The 25,349-nt window shown below is 38.9% G+C and overlaps 1 protein-coding gene across 1 annotated transcript; it reads left to right on the plus strand.

Annotated features, from left to right (window-relative positions):
• The first annotated feature begins 8,989 nt into the window (after window positions 1–8,989).
• Window positions 8,990–23,616, plus strand: pnisr (PNN-interacting serine/arginine-rich protein). Its single transcript, XM_007230941.4, has 12 exons — window positions 8,990–9,098; window positions 10,118–10,234; window positions 11,899–12,069; window positions 13,071–13,303; window positions 13,582–13,780; window positions 15,367–15,557; window positions 16,153–16,326; window positions 17,918–18,017; window positions 18,654–18,707; window positions 20,355–20,540; window positions 21,756–22,824; window positions 23,209–23,616. Exons 2-12 carry the CDS (start codon window positions 10,147–10,149, stop codon window positions 23,237–23,239), a joined length of 2,496 nt encoding a protein of 831 aa, XP_007231003.3. The 5' UTR covers window positions 8,990–9,098; window positions 10,118–10,146; the 3' UTR covers window positions 23,240–23,616.
• Window positions 23,617–25,349: the final 1,733 nt, after the last annotated feature.

A 25,349-nucleotide genomic window follows, 5' to 3' on the forward strand; every position in this document is an offset into this window, starting at 1 on the left:
GATTCTGTGTTTTTGAGGGGTTTTTTCTTAACCCTTGTGTGGTGTTCGGGTCTGTGGGACCCGTTTACATTTTTTATCAAAGGGAAAATGATACAATTAAATATTATTTCTAACTCAAACTTATTGGTTTTGGGTCATTTTCTGTGAAGAACATATATCAGAACACATTTTTGATGAACAAACACTGTACACCCCCCCTACACATTTACATTACATACAGGATGTTCGGGTCTACTGGACCCGGGGCAAACAAAGGTGTTTACTCTGTTCTCCTCCTGTCTGGGTGTGTAGTTTGTGTGTGTTTTGTTTCTGCCCCTGTTGTTCCTGTACCAGGTTGTAATATTGTTGAAGAATTCAATGGATACCTGTCAGAAATTGAATGCTCTTTTGCCCAAAAAATGAGCCACCATGCATAGCTGCCCAGTGTGATAAGAATGTGACTAGGGTTGGCGGATGGCATGTCCCCGGTACAGGACATCAAGTCTTTTTTTTGAGCTTTTTATCCCAGATTCCATCCAAAACATTATTCTGAATTGCACTTATTTAGAGGGAAGGCCTGTTTTTAGAGAAAAGTGGAATGAAGTTGGACCTATTCCATAATTTTGCAGAATTTAAAACATTAAAATGCAGCGGGTCCACCAGACCCATGAACACTGAGTAACAAAAATATGAACACCATACAAGGGCTGAGAGAGAGAGTATTTACATGCAACAAAAATACCAGACCAATCTGTCTGTAGAATGGATTATTATATTAGACATTGCTTGGATGGTCACGGCAGGACACTGATACATTTAATTAAAATATTGCGTCTGCCAAATCTCGAGAATACTTCTGCTTTCAATAAAAAATACTAAGGACCGCATTTTTCTGAGTTTGAATCCAGGCCTCTGTGTTCCCGGTGGGCCTATAAACATAATAACCACATTTACCACAGGTGTAATTAAAGAGGTCCAAGGCTAAATGAGGGGGTCTCAGCCAATTAAGGATCATTTTAGTGAAAAAGACACAATCTGGAGAGTGCAGCAGATGCTGGAGAGAGTGTATAGTCTGCGTTGTCATTGTTTCTATGAATCATCTTCTCCTTTGAATCCTTTCTTTGAGATGTTTCTTTTTCGTGCTCTAAAATAACCCGGACTGCCAGGGGGATCATTATATGCCTCAGCACACTGTCTAATGAGGGGGGCGGGGCTGTTCAGGGGGTGGGGGGGTACAGTCAGACAGTGAACAAGATAGAGTGCATCTTGGCTATATTCACACAGCAGGTGAAAGTGGCCCAAATCTTTCTCATACCTGTGATATAGATGCGTCATGTGTGTGGCAGTGTGAATGGCAATAAATCTTATATTTTTATTTCCACTTCGATATGTGGTTATATCTGATACATATCTGGCTTGTAGCAATGTGACTCTGTCAAGTCAAGTCAAGTAGTTTTATTGTCAATACTGCATATGTACAGGACATGCAGAGAATTGAAATTACTTTACTTTCCTCTTCCAATTTTACAGTAGGTACAGATAATAGATATAATAAAAGAAAGAATGGGAGACACTATGTGTACAATACAGCAGGGACACAAATAGACATACATAAGACAGAAACAAGGTCCAGTAGTGGTGGGGGAGAAATAGATATGTTAATATAAGTAAAACGAAATAAGATATATAATCTAAAAGAGTGGGAGATACATTATGTACAATACAACAAGAGACAATAAACATGCCTAAGACGGAAGACAATAGTGCAATATTGATGGTGATTGAGATGGAATGACAGTATAAATAGAACCTGTATAACAGTAGTGCAAATATGGTATATAGCTTAAGGCTTGTAAGTGAATGAGTTCGTAAAGTACTTAATGTTCACAGTTTTTGGGGAATGAAAGTGTGTATTGACAGTGCAAGTATATCAGTAGTGCAGGTGTGTAGTGCAAGTCTGTTTGGAAGTGACCAGTACTTTGTGTATTGTAGTACAGAGTTTCAGTACTGTATTGGTGAGGGGGGTGGGGGTCAGGATGCTGAGTGAGTGTGTGCTGAGGGCAGGATTGGGATGGGGGTGAAGAGTAACCGTTTATTATACCTTGGGTGTATTGACAAATATCTTTCAATTATGATTACTTAACTTTAGCATCTATAATTACATAATCATTGTGTGAAACCCTGTATTTTATATGCATTTATATAGAAGATTAACCAATAATCACAATATATATTCTTTACACATATAGTTAAACATTGCTTGATCAGGCATGTAACTAACACAGACTCTATTATATGGCAAACTAACCCACATGATACATAAGGCATTTAACTAACACATAGAATCTATTGTATTGCGTATTAACCACATGTTACTGACATATTAGCATATAACATATGAAATCTATTGTGTGGCTTGTTTAGCTCACGCTAAAGGCATTTTGTCACTGCATGTCATCAATCATCGACTGGTACACTCTGTATGAACTAAATTGATACAGAGCAGGCTCTTAGACAAAGCAACCTTCTCTGTGTGTGGGTGCCTCCCTAAACCTGCAGCTGTCTCAAAGCGGGGAGTGACGCACACGCACACAGATAATGCCACAATGTCCAATTCTGGGAGAATACACTCAGGGCCAAGCAATGGTCTGATCAGACACGTGAAACGGATTACTAGCACGTGAAATTATGCATGCTAACATGAGATGATTTTAGCAACGCCTCATCAGGATGTTTCACGTCATTTGGGGTATAAACATGGAGTCAGATCAGAGGGGGGTCAGAACTTTTACTATTTGATGGCTGCTAACTGTCTTGTATGTATTGGTTCTCCTGAATATTCAGTACTTTGTAATAAATACTTGGTTTGCTTTCAACTCCACTCCACCTGTCTGCGACTCTCTCCATCAAAACGAACACGCAGGGGAGTTGTACCCCGGATGGTGGATGGGGGTAACCCATCTTTCATTTTCTTTTTACAACAGGGGGTAGAGCAGGAAGAGAATTCAGCATCCTCACAGCCTGATGGATGGGGCTGTCTAGCAGTCTGCTGGTCCTCGCCCAGAGACTCCGCAGTCTCCTCCCTGATGGTAGCAGGCTGAAGAAGCTGTGTCAACAGCACCATCAGAATTCATTACACAAAAAGTCATAAAAGGAAGAGAAATAGGTGCGAATAGATAGAAATGGACGACATCTGTGTCATTCCCCACATGGTCCTGTGTTTTCCTCTCATGTCTCTGCCTAAAGTATTTTTACCTGTGTTTTATTTGTAGCTTCGCCCCCTCGTTACCTGTCCACAGGTTCCTTTTCCTTAATTCCAGTTTTCTTTGTCGTTTCTTTTACGTCTTCAAGTCTGTCATGGTTGCTAGTTTTGTTTCTCGTTTCTAGTTAGACCTGGTGTCCCTAGTTTTGTGTTTATTCTTTGTTTTTTTTGTTTTTTTTCTTTATTTTTTCAATAAAAACTTGCACTTACTTCCGCTGTCTGCATCCTCGCTGCTGCACATCCTGACAAGCAGCGTTAATTTTGACATGTGATATTTATTTCTATCATCTTTGAACCATGAATACTTTAGTTTATTGCTAAATATTAAAAGCTCTGTTTTTAGGGTCAAATGTTAGGGTCATATGTTCCAAACACTGGACAAAAATAATATCGTTACAAATATCTGACTTTGTCAGTCTTTGACGAAAGTGTAATGGACTTGTTCATAATTCTCATTTTCAAATTTGACTTTTTATTTACTTCTCGTCTCATTTTCGTTGTGAAAAAAGAAACAAATGTCATTTGTCGTAAATTTTTTTTTATCATAGTTTTCATTAACGAAATGAGCACTGGTCACAACCACATGTTTCTCATGAAATGGCTGAACACAGAAGATGAAACCGAAACTTCACGTGAAGCGTTGCTCTTTAGCACAAGTACGACAGTTACACAGTGCAAACAATTCAAACAAATGCCAGATATTGTTCACTTTAAAAAGATAATAGGAAAAGACTAAAATAAACAACAGGTTAGGTGAGAAAAAAGCTCATTTCTGTCACTCCAGTAATGTGGAGATGAAAAGAGAACCTAAAGTAGCTAAATGGGAAAGAGAGAGAGAAAGAATAAGTGAAATAGTGAAGAAGGAAGAAAGGAAAAGGTATAATAGAGGGGCGAGAGCGAGAGAAAGTGATATGTAAAATAATAGAAACGGAAAATATAAATGAAAGCTGGGAGAAGGAGGGTAGCAAAAGATAAACAAAGAAATTGGGAGGGAGTATGATAAACAGAGCGGAAACAGATAAAGAGAGAGAGAGAGTTTAAACAGACTCTGCTGTAATTGTTTGTACGTTTTGTAAAGCTGGCTGTTTGTTTGCTAATTTATTTTGCGAGGTCATTTGAGGATGAGCTTTATGGTGTTGATTTAAGTCACAGAGAACATTTTAACTCTTATTAAATGACACAGCCTTCTTCTGCTCTTCAGCATCACAGTCAGCTTAGATTCAATGTTTAAATCAGCTAACGTTCAGCATGAATTCCAGATAACTCTGTTTTATCTGTTTCTAAATTCATCCCATTTTCTCCCCAATTTGGAAAGCCAAAGGGTATTATTGATTGTTTGATTTTCATATTGTGAGTGTCTGCGTACCAGTATACAAGAACACATACTCCCCATCTATGTATAGCACAGTTGAACCTGAGAGGGCACTGCAGAGGCGGAAATGACCACAATAAACTTCAGAGGAACAAAAATATTTAGAAAATATGATTTAAGGTTTAGTGCCTCTTTAATCATTACGTTAAACTTTTATACTAACTTAAATGGCTTTCATACACACTGTGTTTGGCCAGATTTTTTCAGTTTGGTCCAAACCACAACTGCAGATTTGAAAGGCGCTGTTAACCACAGTCTGGACCAAAGTCCCAAACTTTTATTTTACAAATGAATGTGATGTTGGTTTAAACTGTTTAGCTGAACAAAAGTTTAGTTTGTTTGGATTGTGAAAACATTTTTCAGACTAGCCATCACCCATTAAACAGTCTAAGAAAAAAATCAGCGTTGTGCAGAAATGTAACTCCCCATTAGACATAACCAGATAGGGAAAGATAGTTGACAAGAAGGAATGACTACACACTGATGGAGATAGACACAAGCAGCGCACAAACATAAGGCATTAATTCATCACCACACCCTGGAAAAGCACCCTCAAACCCCAAACTGCCAGTGGTTAATGAAATTAGAAAAATTTGCGTACATCGGACGTGACCACGCCAGATTGTACTTTGCGTGTGTAAGATTAAACACAAATGAATTCGACGTTTTTCCTACAAGAAATAATGAATTAATGTAAAAAGCTCATTTATTTGGGTTTAAAAACATACACTCATACAAAATGGAATTAATCTGTATACCAGCGTATTTTCATTATGTAAAACCAACAGCCACTCAAACCCATTTATAAGCACAAGGCCTTTAGAATTATAGTGAGCAAACTTTCAGTGGTATAGTCAGCTAATATTCAACTTTAAATTTAGATTTTTCATAAGCTGTCATTGTAATTTGTAAATTAATGATTGATTGAGAGTTTGTTGGTATGAAATGCCCACATGGAAAGACTCTCACCTGCAATCTGCACTAAATATTGTCCACACACAGAACCAGGCAAATAATCAATATTCCAAACGTTTTCACACTGTCAGCAGCTCTACAGTGTAAAGTCTGAAAGAAGCAGCCATGCTGCCTACTGTCATCTCGCAACACAAACTGGTAGGTCACAGTGATCGTATTTAGCCCTGCCAAAACCAGCCGGCACAGAAAGACCAATTACCCCAACAATAGCCATTCCCAGAAACGGATTTGTGAGCTAGCATGGGTTCCCAGCTCAGTGCCTCCCTTGTGCTCTTCCCCACTGAATATCCTGCTGAATATCCTGCTTATCTCTGCGGTAGGTGCTGCTTTCCAGCAGATAATCAGCTGCTGCACAATCTTCGGGATGTAGAAAGTAATTATCAGATTTAGGTAGAAGTTACAGCTTTCACGAATGGAAGTAAGGAACACGTCTCTGTGGAATGGAGGTCGTTCTCCAGACAATAAGAGAAAATACAATTTCTGCACCTCAATGAGATTATTTTAAAACATCTCTAAATGAGATTTTGCTTATAACAATCCTCCAAATTGGTAATTGGTGACAATCTGCATGAGGATTTATGTTTTACAGTTCTGGACTTTTGGACAACAGTGAAGGGATGAGAGACATTTTGGCCGGGTTCAGTTAATGTTACTGTAAAAGGTGGGTTGTGGCTAACTTGACAGTTTTTTTTAAATTAACGAGGCACAGCTGCAGTCTTAGTGTAAATAAATAAGCTTAAAACTGAAATTTAAACAAGCCAACTATGTAAACCAAGGGGATTTGGCGAATAAGCCCTTTTAAAGCTCACCATCCACTAATTTCTATGCTGTGGTGTGCTGGGGAGGAAGCATGAAGAAGAGGGACGAGATGCGTCTGAACAAGTTGGTCAGGCGTGCGGGGTCCGTGGTTGGCGTGGAGCTGGACTCTGTGGTAACGGTGGCAGAGAGGAGGACACTGCACAAACTACTCTCCATCATGGATGATGACGGTCACCCATTACATTCCATCATCATGGATCATAGGAGCAGTTTCAGTGGCAGGTTCTTGTCACAGAGCTGCTCTACGGACAGACTGAGAAGATCGTTCGTCCCGAGAGCCATCAGACTCTTCAACTCCTCCCAGTGGAGCCGGAAGAGAGAAGACAGATGAGAAACAAGGCTCATATGTGCTTTCTTAATCACAGCCTTTTTTTTTTATCTGTACTGGAAAAACACCATACACATCTACACCCTGAGACTCTTTTGCCTCTTTACTGTATATACTGTTTATTTGCACTCCTGGACACTTGTCACTTTACTGTACATCCTGTACACTTGCACTCCTGGACACTTTACTGTACATCCTGTACATTTGCACTCCGGGACACTTTACTGTACATCCTGTACTTTTGCACCCCTGGACACTTTACTGTACATCCTGTACTTTTGCACCCCTGGACACTACACTACGCACCTAACTTAAATATAATACTTGCACATGTTTATGTTTATGTTTAATAGTCATATCTACTAATACCTCCTATACTTAGTTTATTCTTTTACTGCACTACCTCATATCTACGACTGTTTACTTCCACACTTTCTATAGTTTTTTTTTATTTATATATTTATGTATATATTTTTTTAAGTCTCAATTTAGAATTTTATCCCTCAATAAGTGTATTGTACTACACTTATTGTTTGTTTCTACTGTGTATTGTTTTTGTTTCTACTGTGTTGTGATATCTATCTATCTATCTATCTATCTATCTATCTATCTATCTATCTATCTATCTATCTATCTATCTATCTATCTATCTATCTAATCACGACTTTACTTTAAAATGGCGGCTGTTGTAACAGGTTGTAAACAGTAGTTTTTAATAAAACATTTTGTGCTCTTTTAAAGTTCTTAGTGCCTCATTTTAAATGTCAGGGCTCTCCAGATTCTACCAGTGAGGCGTGGAGCTACTTTGAGCCTGGATAAAGGTGTAAAAAGCGATTTATCTACAGGGACAAAATATGCGATGTTAAAACCCATTTTAGCCTGTTTGGACAAACTGCACAAAACTGCTAGATCTCAAAAAGCTGCGGGAGAACGAAGGTGGGCTATTTAACAAAGGTATTTTACTTTTCATAAGTACTTTTTATAACGTTTTACTACTTTTATAATGTAGGGGCAACAACCTGGTTAAAATATCTAACGTGAGAACTCTGGAGTTTCAGCTAAATCTACTGGATTTGGCTTAGTGCTGAAAGCCCCTCCAGCTGCTTGGCCTATATCGCCACCGTGTGGTCAAAATAAGCATGTACACTTTAACATAATAAAAGTCCTCAAGTTACTTCAGTTGAACCTTCTCCTAATTCACACTTTGTGTTTGTTTGTTTGGTTTTTTACTCTCGGTTTAGCCAAAACTAACATTCTGCGACTTCCTAGAAGCTCTTTAAAATATGTTTAAAATATGAAAAGTACATGAACAATATAAAGTGAACCTTAATTCAAAATCTATTTGCTATTTGTGATTGTTTTAACACATACGTATTATTTTGTGACACAAAACATATATTATTGATTTCTATAAACAAATAAAAGGAGAAAAAAAGAAAAAAAAAATAGAATAACCCAGGCTTTCATATTTCACATACTTGAATCTACAAAAAATCGCAAAAGATATCTCAAAAGCACAACCTAATGCTTTCATGTTGTATTTAAATATAGATTAATTACAATTGAAATATACTTAAGTTTCCATAAGTACATTTAGTATGTATTTCAGTACGTATTAATTTTATTGCTAAAAGTAAATACCTTTCCAAGAAAGTATACTTTTAAAAATATTTAGGCTTTTTTATTGAAGTCCCTGTTATTATATAAAATAATATTAACGAAATAAAACATAAAATAATGATTATAATTATAAAAATAATTTAAAAAAAATTGACCACAAACATCTACCACAAAACTAAAGTGCAACATATAATTATATTGCTGCATATAAACTGCAAATAAAGCAACAATTAAATACACTAAATAACAAAACATACAAAAATATATCTGCTTTCAGGAATATAAAGTTGAATGTCAAAACTATGTACGTTTCCATGTTAAGTAACGTTATACTTAAAAAAAATACTTAAATGCTTTTTCTTTTACAAGGGTTACCAAGACCCTGATATTGTATAAAATAATATAGTGTAACAAAATAAATGAATTGTAAAAAGTATGTAATCACAAAACTCTACCATAAAACTTAAGTGCCATATATGTATTGCTGCATATAAACTGAAAAAAATAAATAAATACACTAAATACCAAAACATGCAAAAATAGATATCACGATATTGCGTTAGTATTGCTTAACTATACGAGACACCGTTCCTCTACTGACTACAGAATAAGAGCCGGTGGTAATAAATGATAAAAGCTCTGGGACTTTTATTCTGTATTGGAAGTGCAGCTGCGCCGCGGGGACCCGGAGCGGTGGGAGATTCCGGGCGGCCTGTTCGCCATTTTGTGCGCAGGACTGAGAGGTAGGAGAAACCCAGTCTGAATAAATACAGTAAATGACCTGTTAGAGACACGATGTATTAATATAGCAGGAGTAAAGTCCCGGTACCGGGTCAGACAGGGGCGGGGGACTGGGAGCGCTGAGCTGGGAGAGGAGAGGGCGAGCGGCGCGGGCTGTGGAGCTGCGGGGCTCCGGGGCTCTGGGGCCTGCACTGCTTCACTGCGCACAGATACACAGCATACAGAGATACTCAGTATTAAACCACCTTAAATTAACCGAGTTAACCGGTTTACCGTCTTAAACTGGAGCTGTTCCTGTAGATTATAGGATTTAGGAGGTTACGGCAGCGCTCTATTGGGTCTGTAGTTGGTTAATTGAGCTGCGTTCTTCTTTTACAATTATTTCTTCTACCTTAACTAGCACTACCACCTTAACTAGCGCTGTAAAACCTAGCAACGCTAGCTTTAACTGCTGCAGATGGTAGCCAGCCAGCTAACTAACTATATTTGTTACTGCTGCACCATATAAGTTACTGCTGTAAAGATAATTTAAACGCAATAACTCAGCCATCAGATAGATAGATAGGTAGATAGATAAACAGATAGATGTGCAAATAATATGTTCATAATGTTAAATAACTGTGCTGCCATTATAAATTTAACGTTATATATGTATGCAATGTATACCTATTTTGTGCAGCTAGCTATTGCATTTGTAAATCTGCAGCACTTGAAGTAAAACGAATAATCTGATCCAGTAGTAATCTTAAGTCTCTTATTTTCGTAAAGAATTGATGATTTAAGTCTTAACTTATTTGTCCATCCCAGCCTGTATGCTCATGATTGTATGCTTGTTATTGGGGTCTAAGGTTTCTAAACCCTAGTTTTATTCATGTTCTACATGCCTCCTGTATTTCCACCACTACAGCATAAGATCATATCTGGTTAAAAAAAAAAAGGATAAAAGAGACAGGTGGTAAATTTCAGTGTTAGTGTGTGATTTGATCAGTGTGTGAGATGGGCTTGTTTTTGTTGTGGTCAGGCTCCTGGGGATAGAAACAGCCAGACAGAATGTGGGATCAGGGTGGACAGCCCTGGCCGCAGTGGCCTCTGAGCCAGCAGCAGTGGATGCAGTCGTTTCAGCATCAGCAAGATCCAGGTAAGTTCATTTAGGCTGTGCGCTGTTCACCAAGGTCAGCCAAAACATATTCAAGCAAATAATGGAGTGGTTTGGGTGTATGTTTACAGAGCTAGGGTATTAGGCCTGTTAGCCAGTTACAGTTTCTTTTAACCTTTTAATCAGTACCAGTAAGTGAGCTGTCTCTAATCAGAGGCTTACTTTAGATATGTCCAGTCTCATGCTGCGTGCTAACCTACAAAACAGAGCATACTAAAAAACTAAATAAACTAAATGGAGAACTGTGGGTTTTCTTGGCAGCTGCTGCCCTTGTCCAACATCATTATTGCAGCAGTAGCACTAGGGGTTGGCGGTATGGCCCTAAAATAATGTCACAATATTTAAGGGTACTTTTGTGATAGCTATAGCAATATTCTTGGGGCTATGACAAAACCACTACTGCATCAAAATGAACAAATATTATATTTCATTTGTTGATATTATTGCATACAGAACGAAATTGCACACTTCTAATATATTTAATATACGTTATTGCCTAAGATACAGCACACCCCTAGTTAACACACAGGCTATGGTCCTCCTTGCACATTACTATCAGCAACGTCCAACATTGCTACTGCATAAGACGTAGGCATTAAAGCTGTAAATCTGTTCAGAATTATGTTAACATTGCAACAAAAAATGTTTATTAAGAACAGATCTTCGAAAGATTAAAACACAAACAATGCGAACAATGATCCACAGGCCTTAACATCTGTAAATAATGCTAAAAGAATGATATCTGAATGATTTTCCTCTAATCTAATTTAACATGGTTTAAAAATATAAAAATACTTTCTAAACAAACCGTTTTTATAAAAACACAACTAAAATTATCATTAAAGCCAAACAGACCAAGGACAAAAAAAAACATAATTTACGACGACTTTCCTCCTCTCTAATATAGTTAACTATGTTTAACAGTATGAAACACTTTCTGAACAAATTGTTTTTTTGTTTTAAGCATATAGCCTAAGTGTGAAAACACACAGTGCACAGTGTGCCCAAAGCTTATTTTGTTTTTAACAGTTTGATTTGTTACGTTGCTATATTGTGATTATCACATCATAGCTTTATATAAAATATTAATATCATTTAAAAAAACAGGCCCCCTATTCACAGACCATTTTCTTGAGCCCGAGGAATAGGGTGGGAAATCTCGGGTTGGGCATTGGCTCAGGCAGAAAATCTGAACTCGATTAAGCCTGCAGGCAAATGACTTATGCAACATTGCTACCAGAGCATTGACATTGGCATGACAACAATCTGACTGGTTCCTATGTTGTATCCATGGCTTGTTGTCTCATATCACTAACTTGGTGTTAGCATGCTGGAAATGGGCCTTGTCTCTAAAGAAAAGCCCTCAGTCTTTAATCCCTAGCACTCAATGGATCTGTGGCCCTACATATGGTTAGCTGACTGTGCTGAGAAAAATAGCAAGTGTCCTGTGCCAAACTGTATCTGTGTGATATCCCTTAATCATCAGAACTCTTTGGCCCTCCAGTGAAAAAGTAGCCTTCGTGAGAGTCTCAGTCAAGGCTGTGTTGACAGCAATATCTAACCTAACTTTCTGCTTTTGGCTCAGCTCTTTATATTTACTACTCTTATATATTAGGCTCCTTACACCCAGTGTGTGTGTGTTGCAGGTCAGGTGGACTGGGCCGCTCTAGCTCAGGCATGGATTGCTCAGAAGGAGTCAAGTGGTGGGGCAGTCGAGCCGCAGCCCAACGGACAGGACATCCCCGGGCTGGACGCTCACAACAACCACTCAAACTTCCAGAATCCAGATTCCAACTTTGGGAGGATGTGGCAACCAGGTAAGAACAAACTATGATAGGGATTGTTAAGAGAGAGAGCAATAAAACAACACCAACTATACAGGTGAATTAAAAAATAATATTATTGAAAAGTTATTTTTTCAGTAATTCAGTTTAAAATGTAAAATGTATGTCATCTGCTGGTGTTATATCAAGTCTAAAGTCAGTGCAGTGTTTTGCCGTAAAATCTTACAGCACTTCATGCTTTCCTCTGCTGACAGCTTTTATGGAGTTGCGGATTTCATTTTCCAGCAGGACTTGAAAAGTACCAGTTGGTCTGATATAATATTAAACTTTTCTGAGATACTGATTTTTGGGTTGTCATTAGCTGTAAGCCATAATCATCAACAATAAAATAAATAAACACTTAAAATACATCACTCTGTGTGTAATATATCTATATGATATGCGTTTCACATTTTGAACTGAATTACTGAAATAAAGTAACTTATCAATGATATTCTATTTTTTTTAGATGCACTAGTATATTGTAAAACGCATTGTGATGTTTTGCTTACCTTGAAAAATGTTACTAAAACCAGGCTGTTTAGAGAACTGAAGCCCACTTAAAGGAGAAATTTTGTGTAAAATGGACTTTGGGTATAGTGAAACATGATAATAAGTACAAACTTTTGTCTATTTTATTAATTTTTAATTTTTTTGTTTTGTTTTACACACCTTCAACAAGTTCAAAGTTCAATGTAAGCCTGTTGGGAGCATCAGCTAAACGCACTATTTTAAAATGCTGGAGTTGAACAAAAGTTGAGAAAAGTTGGTAGTCGTTATCATTTTTCACTACAGCCTAAGTCCATTTCGCATCAGAATTCTGAAAATTCATATTGAAAGTTACTCTGACCTCTGGTGGATATTTTTAGTAATGTGTTTCCGCCCATTGATAGAGGTCTCTTCAATAACATGTATAACAGTAACAGACTAACATTCAGTAACATGCATTCTAACATTAAAGGGTTAATTTATTTATAAATTTGTCTGTTGTTTAGACTGGGCGATGCACGGGCAGCCGCCCCCGCCACCTGCAGAGCAGCCCTGGATCCCTCCTGGGCCCGGGCCGATGGATGTCGTAAATCCGTCTGAGGACAGTAACAGCCAGGACAGCGTGGAGTTCACAGCAGACCCACACCACGGGGTCTTCCCTCAGAACAGCCACGGCTTCGGGGGGCAGCCGGAACACTATCCTGTTGCTACAATGGGAGTCAACCAGTTTGATTATCAGGTATGAGGTTATTTTATTCAACGTTATTTTAGGTTTTTATATGTTCTGCACATGAGCCTTCCGGTGCTTTATTACCATTAAATAGTAAGTGTGTATGTTGGTTATAGCGGTTTGATTAATTATTGTAATTGAAAAACATTGATAGATTAATCACTGGCAGGCTCTACAGTGCTGAGCATACTTTCCTTCTTCTTGGCTTAAGTCTAGTTGTTCAGCCTTTGGGAAAGGATTTTTATTGTAAAGTTCTTTAGAAAATAAGCATCTCTTTTTGTGTCCAGCATGGAGCAGCAGCCGGAGCGGCAGCAGCAACAGGAGGAACATTCGGCCCACCAGGCGCTGGGTTCCATCCTCCATACTGGGGGCCTGACGGACCCCAAAACAGACGAGACAGACTTCCGGTTTCAGGTTTCAGGCCAGAGCGACCCAGATCACCCAACCAACTGGGAATTAAAGCACCAGAGGCTGCACCAACTCTTGGTAGGAGATCCTGTGGATGTTTAGTGAAATGTCTGAAGTTTTTTTAAGCATTTTAAATTACTATCACAAACTTTCAATGTAGAACAGACATAACCTTACTGTGGGTGATCAGCCGAAGCTTGTTTGTGTTTTTATTTGCTTTGCTGGAAATATGATGCAAATGGTTGTTAGTGGGGATGCACCACCTATTTGGCATGAACAGTTTTTGGTCATAAAGGGCAGAAAGTGCACTTAAGTTCTGTAAGTGGTAAGACAGAGTAATTTATTCCAAATAATGACGCTTTTATTTCTAATCATATTGCAATGGTTTCTCTATCATTAGGATTTTTCCCACATGGCTGCACTGTGTATTAGAGTGCTAATATATACATTGCCTGCAGTAGTGAGGAAGTTAGCTATTACGTTTTTATTGCTTTTTAATGCATAAATAAAATTTAATGGAGCGGCCAACACCCCTTATCACATTTGTCTTCAGTATGCCACCTCTTCACAAACTGTTTTCTAATAAAAAGACACAAGCTGGACAGGGTTGGAATAGTTAGCTAGTTGGCTTAACTTGACCTACACTTTTATTTGTTCACCGCCTTTCTTCGTATAAATTTTCAAGTAACATGTCTTGAGTAGCAGGGCAAATTAAAGACTGAAATATCACTGCTTCAGTAAACATGTTACTAGAATAGGACACCTGAGGTAAATATTAGGATTAAATTTCAGTGCTGCTGTAAATTAATGATTATAATACCACTGCTGAGGCATTATTAGAGAATAGCAATACTGTGGAAAGTTCTGAATAATATTACACTGCTGAGGTAAATGTATGACAAAAATAGATTCATGATTATAATACAAAAGAATACAGCAAATTCCAGATTTTATAGACCCTGATTGTAGTTAGGGCTACGAATAACAATTATTTTGATAATCGATTAATCTGACTTATTTTTTTAATGAATTGATTTTTCATTGCATAAAAAGGAGAGGGTGGGTGGCAAAATTTGGTTTTCAGCAACGTACCGTTATTAAAAATATTAGTGTTTATATGATGAATGAAATTGAGAGTCACATTAAATTTATTATAACATTAATATATAATGCTACAACAGTGTACGTATAATAAATATTTGCTCGCGGTTATTTTTAAACACTTTTATGCAACGTCACAGTGAAAGCTGTAGCTGACCAGATTTAAGGTGGAGCGGAAAACTCGCTAAACTTGTGTGAGGAATTTACTAAAAATGAGAAACATCTTGTTTAACTATTCTAGCAGGCAATAGTAACATTATGTGAGGTGAATAAATAGAGTTAACTTACTATAAACTTAGCATAATTTTCTTTTTTTTTTTTTTTTTTTTTTTTTTACCTATGGCTCAAACATGTGTCAAGCTTAATTGTGCTTTACTGTCACGCATTTGGTTGGACTATTGCCCCACATTACAGGCAGCAACTGTACTTATGTGTATAATAATATAGACCCAAGTAATTGATTAATAAATTAGTTGGAAATTATTTATTTATTTATTTTTTATTTGATTTAATCGGTTAATTGCTGCAGCCCTAGGTGTAATGCTCTCTCTTCCCTCATTCAGATGCTGTTAAACGGAGAACTCTGCCAGCGTGGATTCGAGAAGGCCTGGAGAAGATGGACCGAGAGAAGCAGAAGAAGCTGGAGAAGGAGAGGCTGGAGAAGCAGCGAGCAGAAATGGCGAGCGAGGACAAGGATAATGATATGGTAGAGGAAGAGGGAGAGGGCCCTCGGGTGCCACGCAAGAGCAAATTTGTAAGCATCCTGTCGAGAACACACTCAGCACTCAGGAGAAGGACCCTGAAGTTACAGCTGACCCCCTACACACACACACAGCTTCCACTATTAATAGTCTTCACTATTGTCAGGGTCAGACTACTGTCAGAGCTTGAGTGAGAGTTAAGTGTAAGCGTTTGTGCTTCGAATTTTAAAGAAATAGCTTAACAACAATGAATGGAAGATAATATGCACTGCTGTTATCGACTAAACTGTCTATTGACTTCCATTCACTGTTAGCAAGATGATCTTAAACTGTTTTTAATGCACGTCACATCTATTGTTTGGGAGCGTATTTCACAAAGCAGAATTTTACAGTTAGCCAGATAACTTAAGCCCAAACTGAAGCCAGTCCAGTAGGAGAGGAGGTAAGGAACACTTCTGTTGGACAGTCTTCACTTTTGGCTTAGATTATCCAGCAAACTGATAAATCCTGCATTGTTAAATACCCATAGGGTATAGATGCTTGGAGATGCTTGGTTTTCTGAAATAGAAGTATGAAAACTGAGGGTTCTTCCACATGCTTTGGGTCTCTTGGAGGTTTTTCCAACCGTCTGCATGTCTGTGCTTTCAGGATAGTGATGACGACGATGAGGAGGAGGAGGAGGATGGTGATGGTGAAGTTGAGGCTCAGGAGGAGCATGTGCTGGTGAGACGGCTGGAGAACAGCAGCAGCAGAAACTCCTCTCCTGCCCGTGAGGAGCAGAGCGAACCGGAGATGACTGAAGAGGAGAGAGAGTTTCAGCTGGTCAGTTTAGAGATTATTATAAAGATTATTTTCATGGACACAGACACGCATGACACACATATAGAAACTCAGTGGTGGGCCTCATTTATTTTACATGAGCAAAACTTTTGCTTTTTGGTCATGGTTGCATGTGGTCATGCTCATCTAAATTTAGTTTCAGAATTAAAGCAGAACAGGTTCAACTCTACTGACATTTGTATGATCCATTTATGAGAGACCAACGAGAGAGTATCTATTGGTTTAAAAATAATTCTCAGAATTTGATTGCACAAGTCTAAAGGTTTATAGCCTTTGGGTATGTTTGCATGTTGTATTCACGGTCTAGCATGACAAACTTCTGCAGAAGTTTAACATATATTTGTCATTTTTTAAGCAACATAATCTAATTTAATTTGCCACATTGTACCACATTGCATGATGTGAACAAAAAATTCCCTAACCCAAAGAATGAGTATTTATTTATTTATTATTTTTTTTTTTTTAGCATTTACAGATTATAACAACTAATAGATTAAAATCAATTATTAAAATAGTTGGCAGCTAATTTAATAATCGATTAGTTGGGTAGATGTTTATTATACACAAGTACAGTTTCTACCCCCTATTGTTACTGCCATGGCAGTAAAGCACCTTTAAGCTGGATGCATGTTGGAGCCACGCGTTTTTATGCTAAATTCAAGTCAATTCTTATTTTCTCTCACTCAGTGTCACTAGAGCCTGCTAGAGTAGGCAGATTTAGCATTTTCCCCCAAGTTTTCACTTCCACCTTAAATTTCACCTTAAATGTGTCTGCTTGACCAGCAGTTTCAAAACAAGCCGTAGTTTTAGTCAAGTTAGCATTAACGACATGTTGTATTTGTTCTGTCACTCAGCATTACTTTAACTGCTTAAACTATAAATCTTTTCTCTAAGCATACTGCTGGATGCATTTCAGATTTTACGGGTTCTTTTTAAGAAATATCAATATGAGATTCATTTATATTTATTCTATTGTTTCCAATCGCTTAAAAATGTATAATATTCATTATTAATATTTTTTTTATACTGGTAGTTTCCCGTATATTGGGAGGGAGACGGTAATAATAGTGTAGTGTGGTTAACTTCTGGTTTACTTCTGGCAGACTTACTTCTATTATAATATCTAAGGGTAGAGTGCAAGAGAGCTAGGGGAAGACTGTGAAAGTGAGAAAGAGCAAGAAAATTTGATACAGCACAAGGGAGAGGGAGTTTGTGTGCCAGTGGGCCCCTTATTATTATCATGTCTTTCTGAATCAATAATGTCTGTTCCAATCTGATTAAAATTTTCAGTTAGAAGTGTGCTACATCATATGCAATAATAGAATTAATTAAGAAAAATTGTCCGTTTTTTTTTTTTTTTTAGTTTTTATAAATTTTGTTATATCGCCAAGAGTATCGTTTTCACAAAAATACAATGAAATATCATTGTTTTAGGGTCATATCGCCCACCCATTCTCGGGAGTACAGAGACATTTCGTCCTGTACTTTGTTGGTATCGTATTTCGACCCCCAGCCCTATTTGTACTTGTAATATACTGACAGTTTGCTCTCCACTCTTTCTTATCCGATACAGATGCTCCTGACCAAAACACTCCTGACCGAAGTCCTCCTGGAGGTGACGAATGAAGAGATCCAGCAGGTGGCCAAAGAAACTCACCGCAAAGCCACCAAAGGTGTGCCAAACTTCTCCTGCTCTGAATCTGTGCCTTCCAGTTTAACAGTGAATCAAAATTCACTTTTCTTCACACACTGTAGTAGTTTTGTTTATGCACTGACTAAGCTCAGATATGAGAGCTATTTATTTGACTGGCATTGTTGTGAGAACAGCTGTGTATGATGAGCAAGTTAGACTGAAATGTCTGTTTATCAGCCATTCTCTGCTAATGCAAAAAGAGGCAAAAAAAATGAACTGAAAAAGAGAGAAGAGAAGATGATTTGCCAGAGAGTGCTCCATAAACTGTGTTGCTGTTTTATCTCGGAGCAGAATTCTCACTGCTATACCAGCGGGACTCCTGTTTCAGAGAGACTGCATTAGTACAGAGTGGTTCTCTCCCTCTCCTCCACTGTTGACTGACTGCCCTCTGCTCTGTCTTTGTGTGTGTGTCTGAGTGTGTGTGTGTGTGGGACAGACTATGTTAACCTTCTTCTTCTCTCCATTGTTTTTTTTTTTTTTTTGTATGTTCTCGCTGAAGACAGCACTTGTGAATAGTGCATCTATTACCTGTTCCGTCCTTCTCTAGAGACTCTTTGAGAAAATGGTGCCTGTATGTGTTTTAACATGTTGTTCCTGTTGTTGATGTGAATCAAAGCTCCTGCAAAACAGCTGGCACAGTCCAGTGCACTGGCTTCTCTCACCGGCCTCGGTAAGTGCTCCCTTACGCGCACTGAAATGGGCGGGGCGGGTGGGCTGTGAGGGTCTGGCTGTGGTGAATCTTGGGGGTTATCTTGTTTTTCTACTAGAGTATATATTTATTATGCCATTATGTTATCTTTAATTGTGAGCTTTTAAAGCAGGTGGTTAGTTGTCTGCGTCTCAGTGTTTTGATATTTAACTTATAATAGCAGATTTAAATCCTGGGGACTCCATGCTCTGCAAGTTGTTGTTTTTGACTGATAACTTTCTTCGATTATTGTAGAAATATAGTATGTATTATTAGGACTGCAGGTCTACCAACCTGTACAGATTTTGACTTCCTAGTACGCGTCTACGTTCTAAAGCATGCGTGTCGCTTAATCTCGCATTTTGCCATGACGTCCTAAATTTGAGTTGTTGCGATGGTCAGTTAGCAACCTACCTATAGAGCCATCCACTACTTTTGTCCACTCTTCATTTTCCTCCAAATACTTTCAGTCTCTCTCTCTCTCGCTCTCTCTCTCTCGCTCTCTCTATCTCTCACTCACACTCACACACATTCTCACTCTCTCTCACACGCTCTCACTGTCTGTCTCTCACTTTCACTCGTTGTCTGTCTCTTTCTTTCTCAATCTCATTCTTTTTTATACTCACTCTCACACTTTTTGTCACGCCCTCTCTTACACTCTCTTTTACACTTTCTTCTACACACTCTCTCTTACACTCACACACTCTCTTACACTTTTTTCTCTTACACTTTCTCTCACACTCTCTTACACTCACTTACACTTTGTTTGTTTTTCTTTTGTTGCTCGCTCTCGCTTGGTTTCTCACAGCTGATGGCACATATAGAATGTGGAATATGAAGCTAGGCTAGAGTTTATTTCCTCTATTAAAACTCAGTAACTCAACACATTACAATATCCTACTTTAAAAATCATCAAAACTAGCCTGAGATATTATAATACAGTAAAAAAAAAAGATGTATTATGTCTGGTGGGCAGATTTTGTACTCAGAATTCTTTTAAGTTTGGCCAATGTGGGGCTGCAGTATATTGTAAATTTCCTGCTATGCAGAACACCCTCTGTGTTCAATTTCCTTCCAAAGGTTTAAACCCTGTAGGGTGTTGTATCATCGTAATTAAAGGAGCAACATTTATATTTAGTTTTACCATGTCAAACAGCGCAATCCAGCAATCCAACTTTGATGACCACCTCAATTTCCATTGTCTGTTTATCATAAAAATATGTAATACAGCGAGGGCTGACGTCTATTTAATTTAATGTAATCTGACATTTTTATAGGTGTCTGTTTCAAATAGCACCAAAACATAATATATTAAACTCTCACAAACTCTGTGGGAGAGCCACAAACTTTTCACACATTTTCTTTCAAGTCACTAGTTTATATACACCTGACACAGCACATGAAGTTCATTACTTACATATTAACTGTGCTGAATCACGTGTGCTGAATGAGGGAAAACATGAACTTGTAGAATACAGGGTCCCCAGCACACTGAAGACTTGTGAGGTTGTAAAGTTCAGTAGAGCATGCTTCGTTCTCGGAAGGTGGCGTCAGCTAGAGAGCGAGATGGATGTGTTTTCAGGGCGGATGTGTGTATCCTTGCTGTAAGTGTGGGCTTTGTTGCTGCAGGAGGTCTGGGTGCGTATGGTTCGGACAGTGAGGAGGACGAGCGCAGTGCCAGAGGCTCAGAGTCGTCCGACACAGACGAGGAGGAGCTCCGGCATCGCATCCGCCAAAAACAGGACGCCTTCCGTCGGAAAGAGCGCGAACTGCAGCAGCAGGAGAGACAGATTCTGGAGACGCATATTAACACAGGTACACAAGCACCCTCATGCACTCACTCACACACATGAACTCATACCTTACCAAATCTCATGGTCCTCAAACCATGTGGTTGTGGTGTTAATTTCTAATCATTTTTGAATACATGCATAGTAGAAGAAAATTGTTGCACCAAATAAAGAAGTGTCAGATTGCAATACTATTTGGAAACAAGGTAAGGGTTACCAAGAACTGTAAACTGTAACAAAAAAAAATCTGACTGATTTGCCATACATATTAAACTACACACTCAGAACCAATATGTAACACAGGTATAGCACTACATGCCAGACGTGTTTGCATGGAGTTGTAGAGGTTCCTAATGGTGTCTTGCTGTGTTGATAGTGTGTCAAAAAGCATCACACACATTTTCAATCTGGGATAGGTCTGGCCATGGCTAAGGCTGGTATCAAAATTCGATATAAAAAAAGTACCGAACGAAAGGTCTTTTTAAAAAAAAAAAAAAAAAAAAAAAAAAGGTACCCTTTAGCTTCATTGCAAATAGCATTGTAATCAGACACGTCATTATGAGGCACATCGGATTATAATGCACACTATCAATGATCGTCTGGTTTCTGGTCTATTTTCATATATGAGGCACACTGGATTATAAGGCTCATTTTTTGCGACACCTTTTTTTGCGAGTTACTAGTAGTAGGAACAGGGGTGTCGCCATGTTTTCCTTCTAAATTCAGCAAAGCAAAGCTAATTTAAGTAAACAAAACTGTAATTCTTAAAAAAAAAAAAAAAACATTTCAGATGAGTCAGACGAGTATTAGCATTAGCGGCTAACCGCTGCACGACAGAGCTTCACTGAGGAACGCTCAGTGTTTTGGTAAGCCAGGGTGATATTAGCTAGCGCTTCATCCCATGTAGCTTGTTTTAACACGGTAAACACACAGACTAAGGTCCAATTTACTCGCGTCTGAACAGCAAAAGCAAAAAATGCTGCTCCAGCAGTGCTAGCTGTATACTTCTGTATAACGCTGCACTTCAGCAGAATGGTTTTACTGCTCCTGGTAGAATTCATAAATAGGGTGCACCGGATTATAAGGAGCACTGACTTGGTAAAACTAAAGGATTTTAAGTGCCCCTTATAGTGCGAAAAATACGATGGCTGTTTTTTGTTGTGTCAAGTGCGCTGGTGGAGTTTTCCTTCCTTCTCTCTGTATGAATGTAATAACATTTGTGTGTATGTTTGTGTTGCAGAAGCACCGAGCGGAGGCAGCAGGGAAAAGGAGACTTATGAGCCTGAACAGTTAGAGCCCAAGCACAAACTGGAAGTGAGAGATAGGGAGGCGGAGTCAGTGGCTGAGCGCCGCAGGTCGCGTAGCGAGGTGGAGGTCAGTGAGGTCAAAAGGTCAGGGTCAGGAAAGGAGGTGGGTCGCAGCGAGGAGAAAAGCGCTAACGGCTCCCCGAACGAACACCACAGCCGGTCTTCACGCTCCACCTCCTCTTCCTCCTCCAGCCAGTCCTCTTCCTCCTCCACGTCTTCATCTTCACGTTCTTCCTCGCGCTCCTCTTCCTCTCCGCGGAGAAAAAGGAGGCGCAGCAGATCAGCGTCCCGCGGCAACCGCAGACACAGCCATTCGGAGCGTAGTAACCGAGAGAGGAGGCGGAGCAGCAGAGACAGAAGCTCTGCCCGGCACAGGAAACGCAGCCGAAGTCGCAGCCGCAGCCACTCCCGCCAGCGGCGCTCCAGCAGGGGGCGCAAGAGCAGGTCCAGGGAAAAGGCTAAGGCGGCTAGCCGCAGCTCCAGCAGGGACAGACGGCGCAGACGAAGCCGGAGTCGCAGCCGAAGGAGACAAAGGACGACCAGCAGGGACAGGGAGAGGAGGAAAGAGAGGAGCCAGAGCCGAGAGAAGGAGAGCAAGAAGAAAAAAGAGAAGGAGGTAGACAAGAAGAAGGAAAAGCAGAAGGGAAAGGAGAAGGAGAGGGAGAAGGATAAGGAGAGGGAAAAGGTTAGAGAGAAAGAAAGAGAGAGAGAAAGCAGCTCGGTCAGAGAGGAGGAAAGCAAATCTAAGAAAAGGGGAGAGAGCGAGCGCGCAGAGGAGAAAACAATACGGCAGGACAACAGCAGCAGCAGGTCCAGTAAAAAATCCTCGGCCAAAAGCAGCCGAAAACGTTCGGACTCCAGTTCCAGTAGATCCCCATCCCCAGAGCTTAGCAAAGCAAAGAAATCCAAAAAAAATAAACGTAGTCGATCAAGGTCAACGGAAAAATCTCACAAGTCTGGTAAGAAGGCAAGCCGCAAACACAAGTCTAAGTCACGATCAAGGTAGTATCCATTTTTTACTATTTTTCTTATTTATATATATATATATATGTGTGCGTGTGTGTGTGTTTGCCTTAAGCCATGTTGCTGTCTTTAATCTATAATAATTTGTTATTTATATATATTGATATTTCCTTAACCCTTATCTCTCCTCAAAGTTCTTCTAGCCTTTGCATTGTATTGAATTGTCATTAAATGGTGTAATGATGCAAGCTTCCAGTAGAGGGAGCTGTTTCTCAAGTTCTTTAAGCTGAATTTTGTTGATTCTGTTGAAGCTGTGAATGTATAATAATGATGAATTGAAGTGTGTGTGAGAGAGAGAAAGAGAGAGTGAGTGAGAGAAAGCGAGAGATTGCACTAAAAGTCTGCTGGTGTTTCTGTTTGCAGGTCAAACTCTCCCAGTCGGCGTAGGCGCTGAGGCGCGCTGTTCCTGACCCGTATACACTTATTTTAAAATTCCATGAGTTTAACGGGCTTGTCTCGTTATGGAGGCAACATTGTAGGTGAACTCTACTCGCCCCCTCCCCTCTTTCCACCCCTTTCTCCACCCAACGCTCCCCCTTCTTCCCAAAGCTGCACACTGTAAATATGTGATATTTTTTAAGCTATGTCTGCAATACAGGACATTTTGAATTCTAGGTTTTTGTTGCCTTGTCATTATGCAAGACTCAGCATTAGGTAGTTGACTAGGATCTTGAAGCTGTTTAACGTTTTAAAGCCCTCCCACAAATAGAGGGAAGGAAACTTACATTTAATGTAAATTGTCTGAATAAAACATATGATTCTTTCTCTCCAGCCTGAGTTTGTTTTGTTTTAGTGATGTGATTACTCTTTAAAACTCAAAGCCACATTTACGTACATATGGAATTAATAGTGTAGAGTAAGCACCAAGAAAAGAATACAACAATAGAAAGGGGTAAGCACCTTTCTTATGGGCTCAAAAGTGATAACTTGCTAAACCTGAAAATCAAACTCGCAGCCCTGACATAAAAAAACAACAGTTTTTAACAAACCAGGAACAGAAAGCAGCACCCAGTTATACTGTCTGCAGTGAAAAAAAAAAAAGAAAATCAGAGTGAATAATAAAAATGCACTCTGTTGCTCCTTTTAATATTTTGGGTTGACAAAAGGCTCTGACTCCACAAGACCTCTGGAAGTGTCCTGTAGTATGTGGTGTTAAGAAATTACCAGCAGTGCTTTATCTCCTGTTAACTGGATTGCATTGATGAACTTTGGTCACTACCAGTTCAATGCCAGTTCTCCAGTTGGTTTTCATTCTAGGGGTGTGCTATATTGTATTTTACACAATAATATTGCCAAACAATCTGACAAAAAAGTACTGAATTTAATTTTGTTTCCAGTTTATATTCATGCACTTCATATGCTGCAATTATTTTGTGGTTAGATTTATTTAATTATTATTATTACTGACCACTGCATACCAGCAGCACACCACTAGACCTGCCTGATGTTTTTCAGATGTTCTGACCCATGTATCTAGCCAGTGTCTCAGATCTTCAAACTTCAGTTTTATGACCTCACTGTTTACTAGGGCATCTCAGAAAATTAGAATATCATTGTTAAATTCAGTTCAAAATATGAAACTCCTATATTATATAGAATGATCTATTTTAAGCACTTATTTATTTTACTGTTGATTATGGCTTACAGACAAAGAAAACCCAAAAATCAGTGTTTTAGAAAATTAGAATATTATTTAAGATCAATTGGTGCTTTTGCCAGTGTGGGCTGTGTGTCAAGTCTTGCTGGAAAATGAAAGTTGCCAACAGAGGGAGGCATGAAGTGCTGTAAGATTTTGTGGGAAAACATTGCACTGACTTCGGACTTCATAAAACACAGTGGATCAGCACCAGCAGATGACATGTCTCTCCAAACCATCACTGATTGGTGGAAACTTCACACAAGACCTCAAGCAGTTTGGACTGTGTCTCTCCACTCTTCCTCCAGACTCTGCTCCCTTGATTTATAAATGAAATGTAAAATTAATTGATGATCAGTGATGGTTTGGAGAGACATGTCTGTCATCTGTCATGCTGATCCACTGTGTTCTATCAAGTCTGAAGTCAGTGCAGAGTTTTCCTGGAAAATCTTACAGCACTTAATGCTTCCCTCTGCTGACAGCTTTCATTTTCCAGCAGGACTTGGCACACTGCCCACACTAGCAAAAGAACCAATTGGTCTGTTTGAAATGTAAATAATTAAAAAAAAAAAGCATATGCACTTTTACTCAAGTCCACGTTTCTTGTACTTTTTACACGTCTGATGTGAACACATTCTGTAAAGCTCAGTCAGGTCAGTGTTGTATGAGACAGAAAATGACGGTGTTTATGGTGCAGTAAGCTGGTCAGTGTGTCCGCAGGGATGGGCTGTAGATGGCGATGTTTCATAAGTCAAACCCCACCCAGGTACAGACATCACTGTTCATCATACTGAGATTAAGAATTAGTATTAATACTATTTATTAATTATATTCAATTATATTATAATTAACTTATCACTGAGAAAGT

This window comes from Astyanax mexicanus, chromosome 4 (assembly GCF_023375975.1).
Source record: "Astyanax mexicanus isolate ESR-SI-001 chromosome 4, AstMex3_surface, whole genome shotgun sequence".
In the NCBI taxonomy this organism is placed as follows: Eukaryota; Metazoa; Chordata; class Actinopteri; order Characiformes; family Acestrorhamphidae; genus Astyanax; species Astyanax mexicanus.

Excerpts from the sequence above, each read along its gene's own strand:
- pnisr (XM_007230941.4), top strand. The coding sequence starts at position 10,147 with ATGTGGGATCAGGGTGGACAGCCCTGGCCGCAGTGGCCTCTGAGCCAG. Across the intron at positions 20,541-21,755 it reads GGAGACGCATATTAACACAG|AAGCACCGAGCGGAGGCAGC; the intron begins GTACACAAGCAC and ends TTTGTGTTGCAG. Across the intron at positions 22,825-23,208 it reads AAGTCTAAGTCACGATCAAG|GTCAAACTCTCCCAGTCGGC; the intron begins GTAGTATCCATT and ends TTCTGTTTGCAG.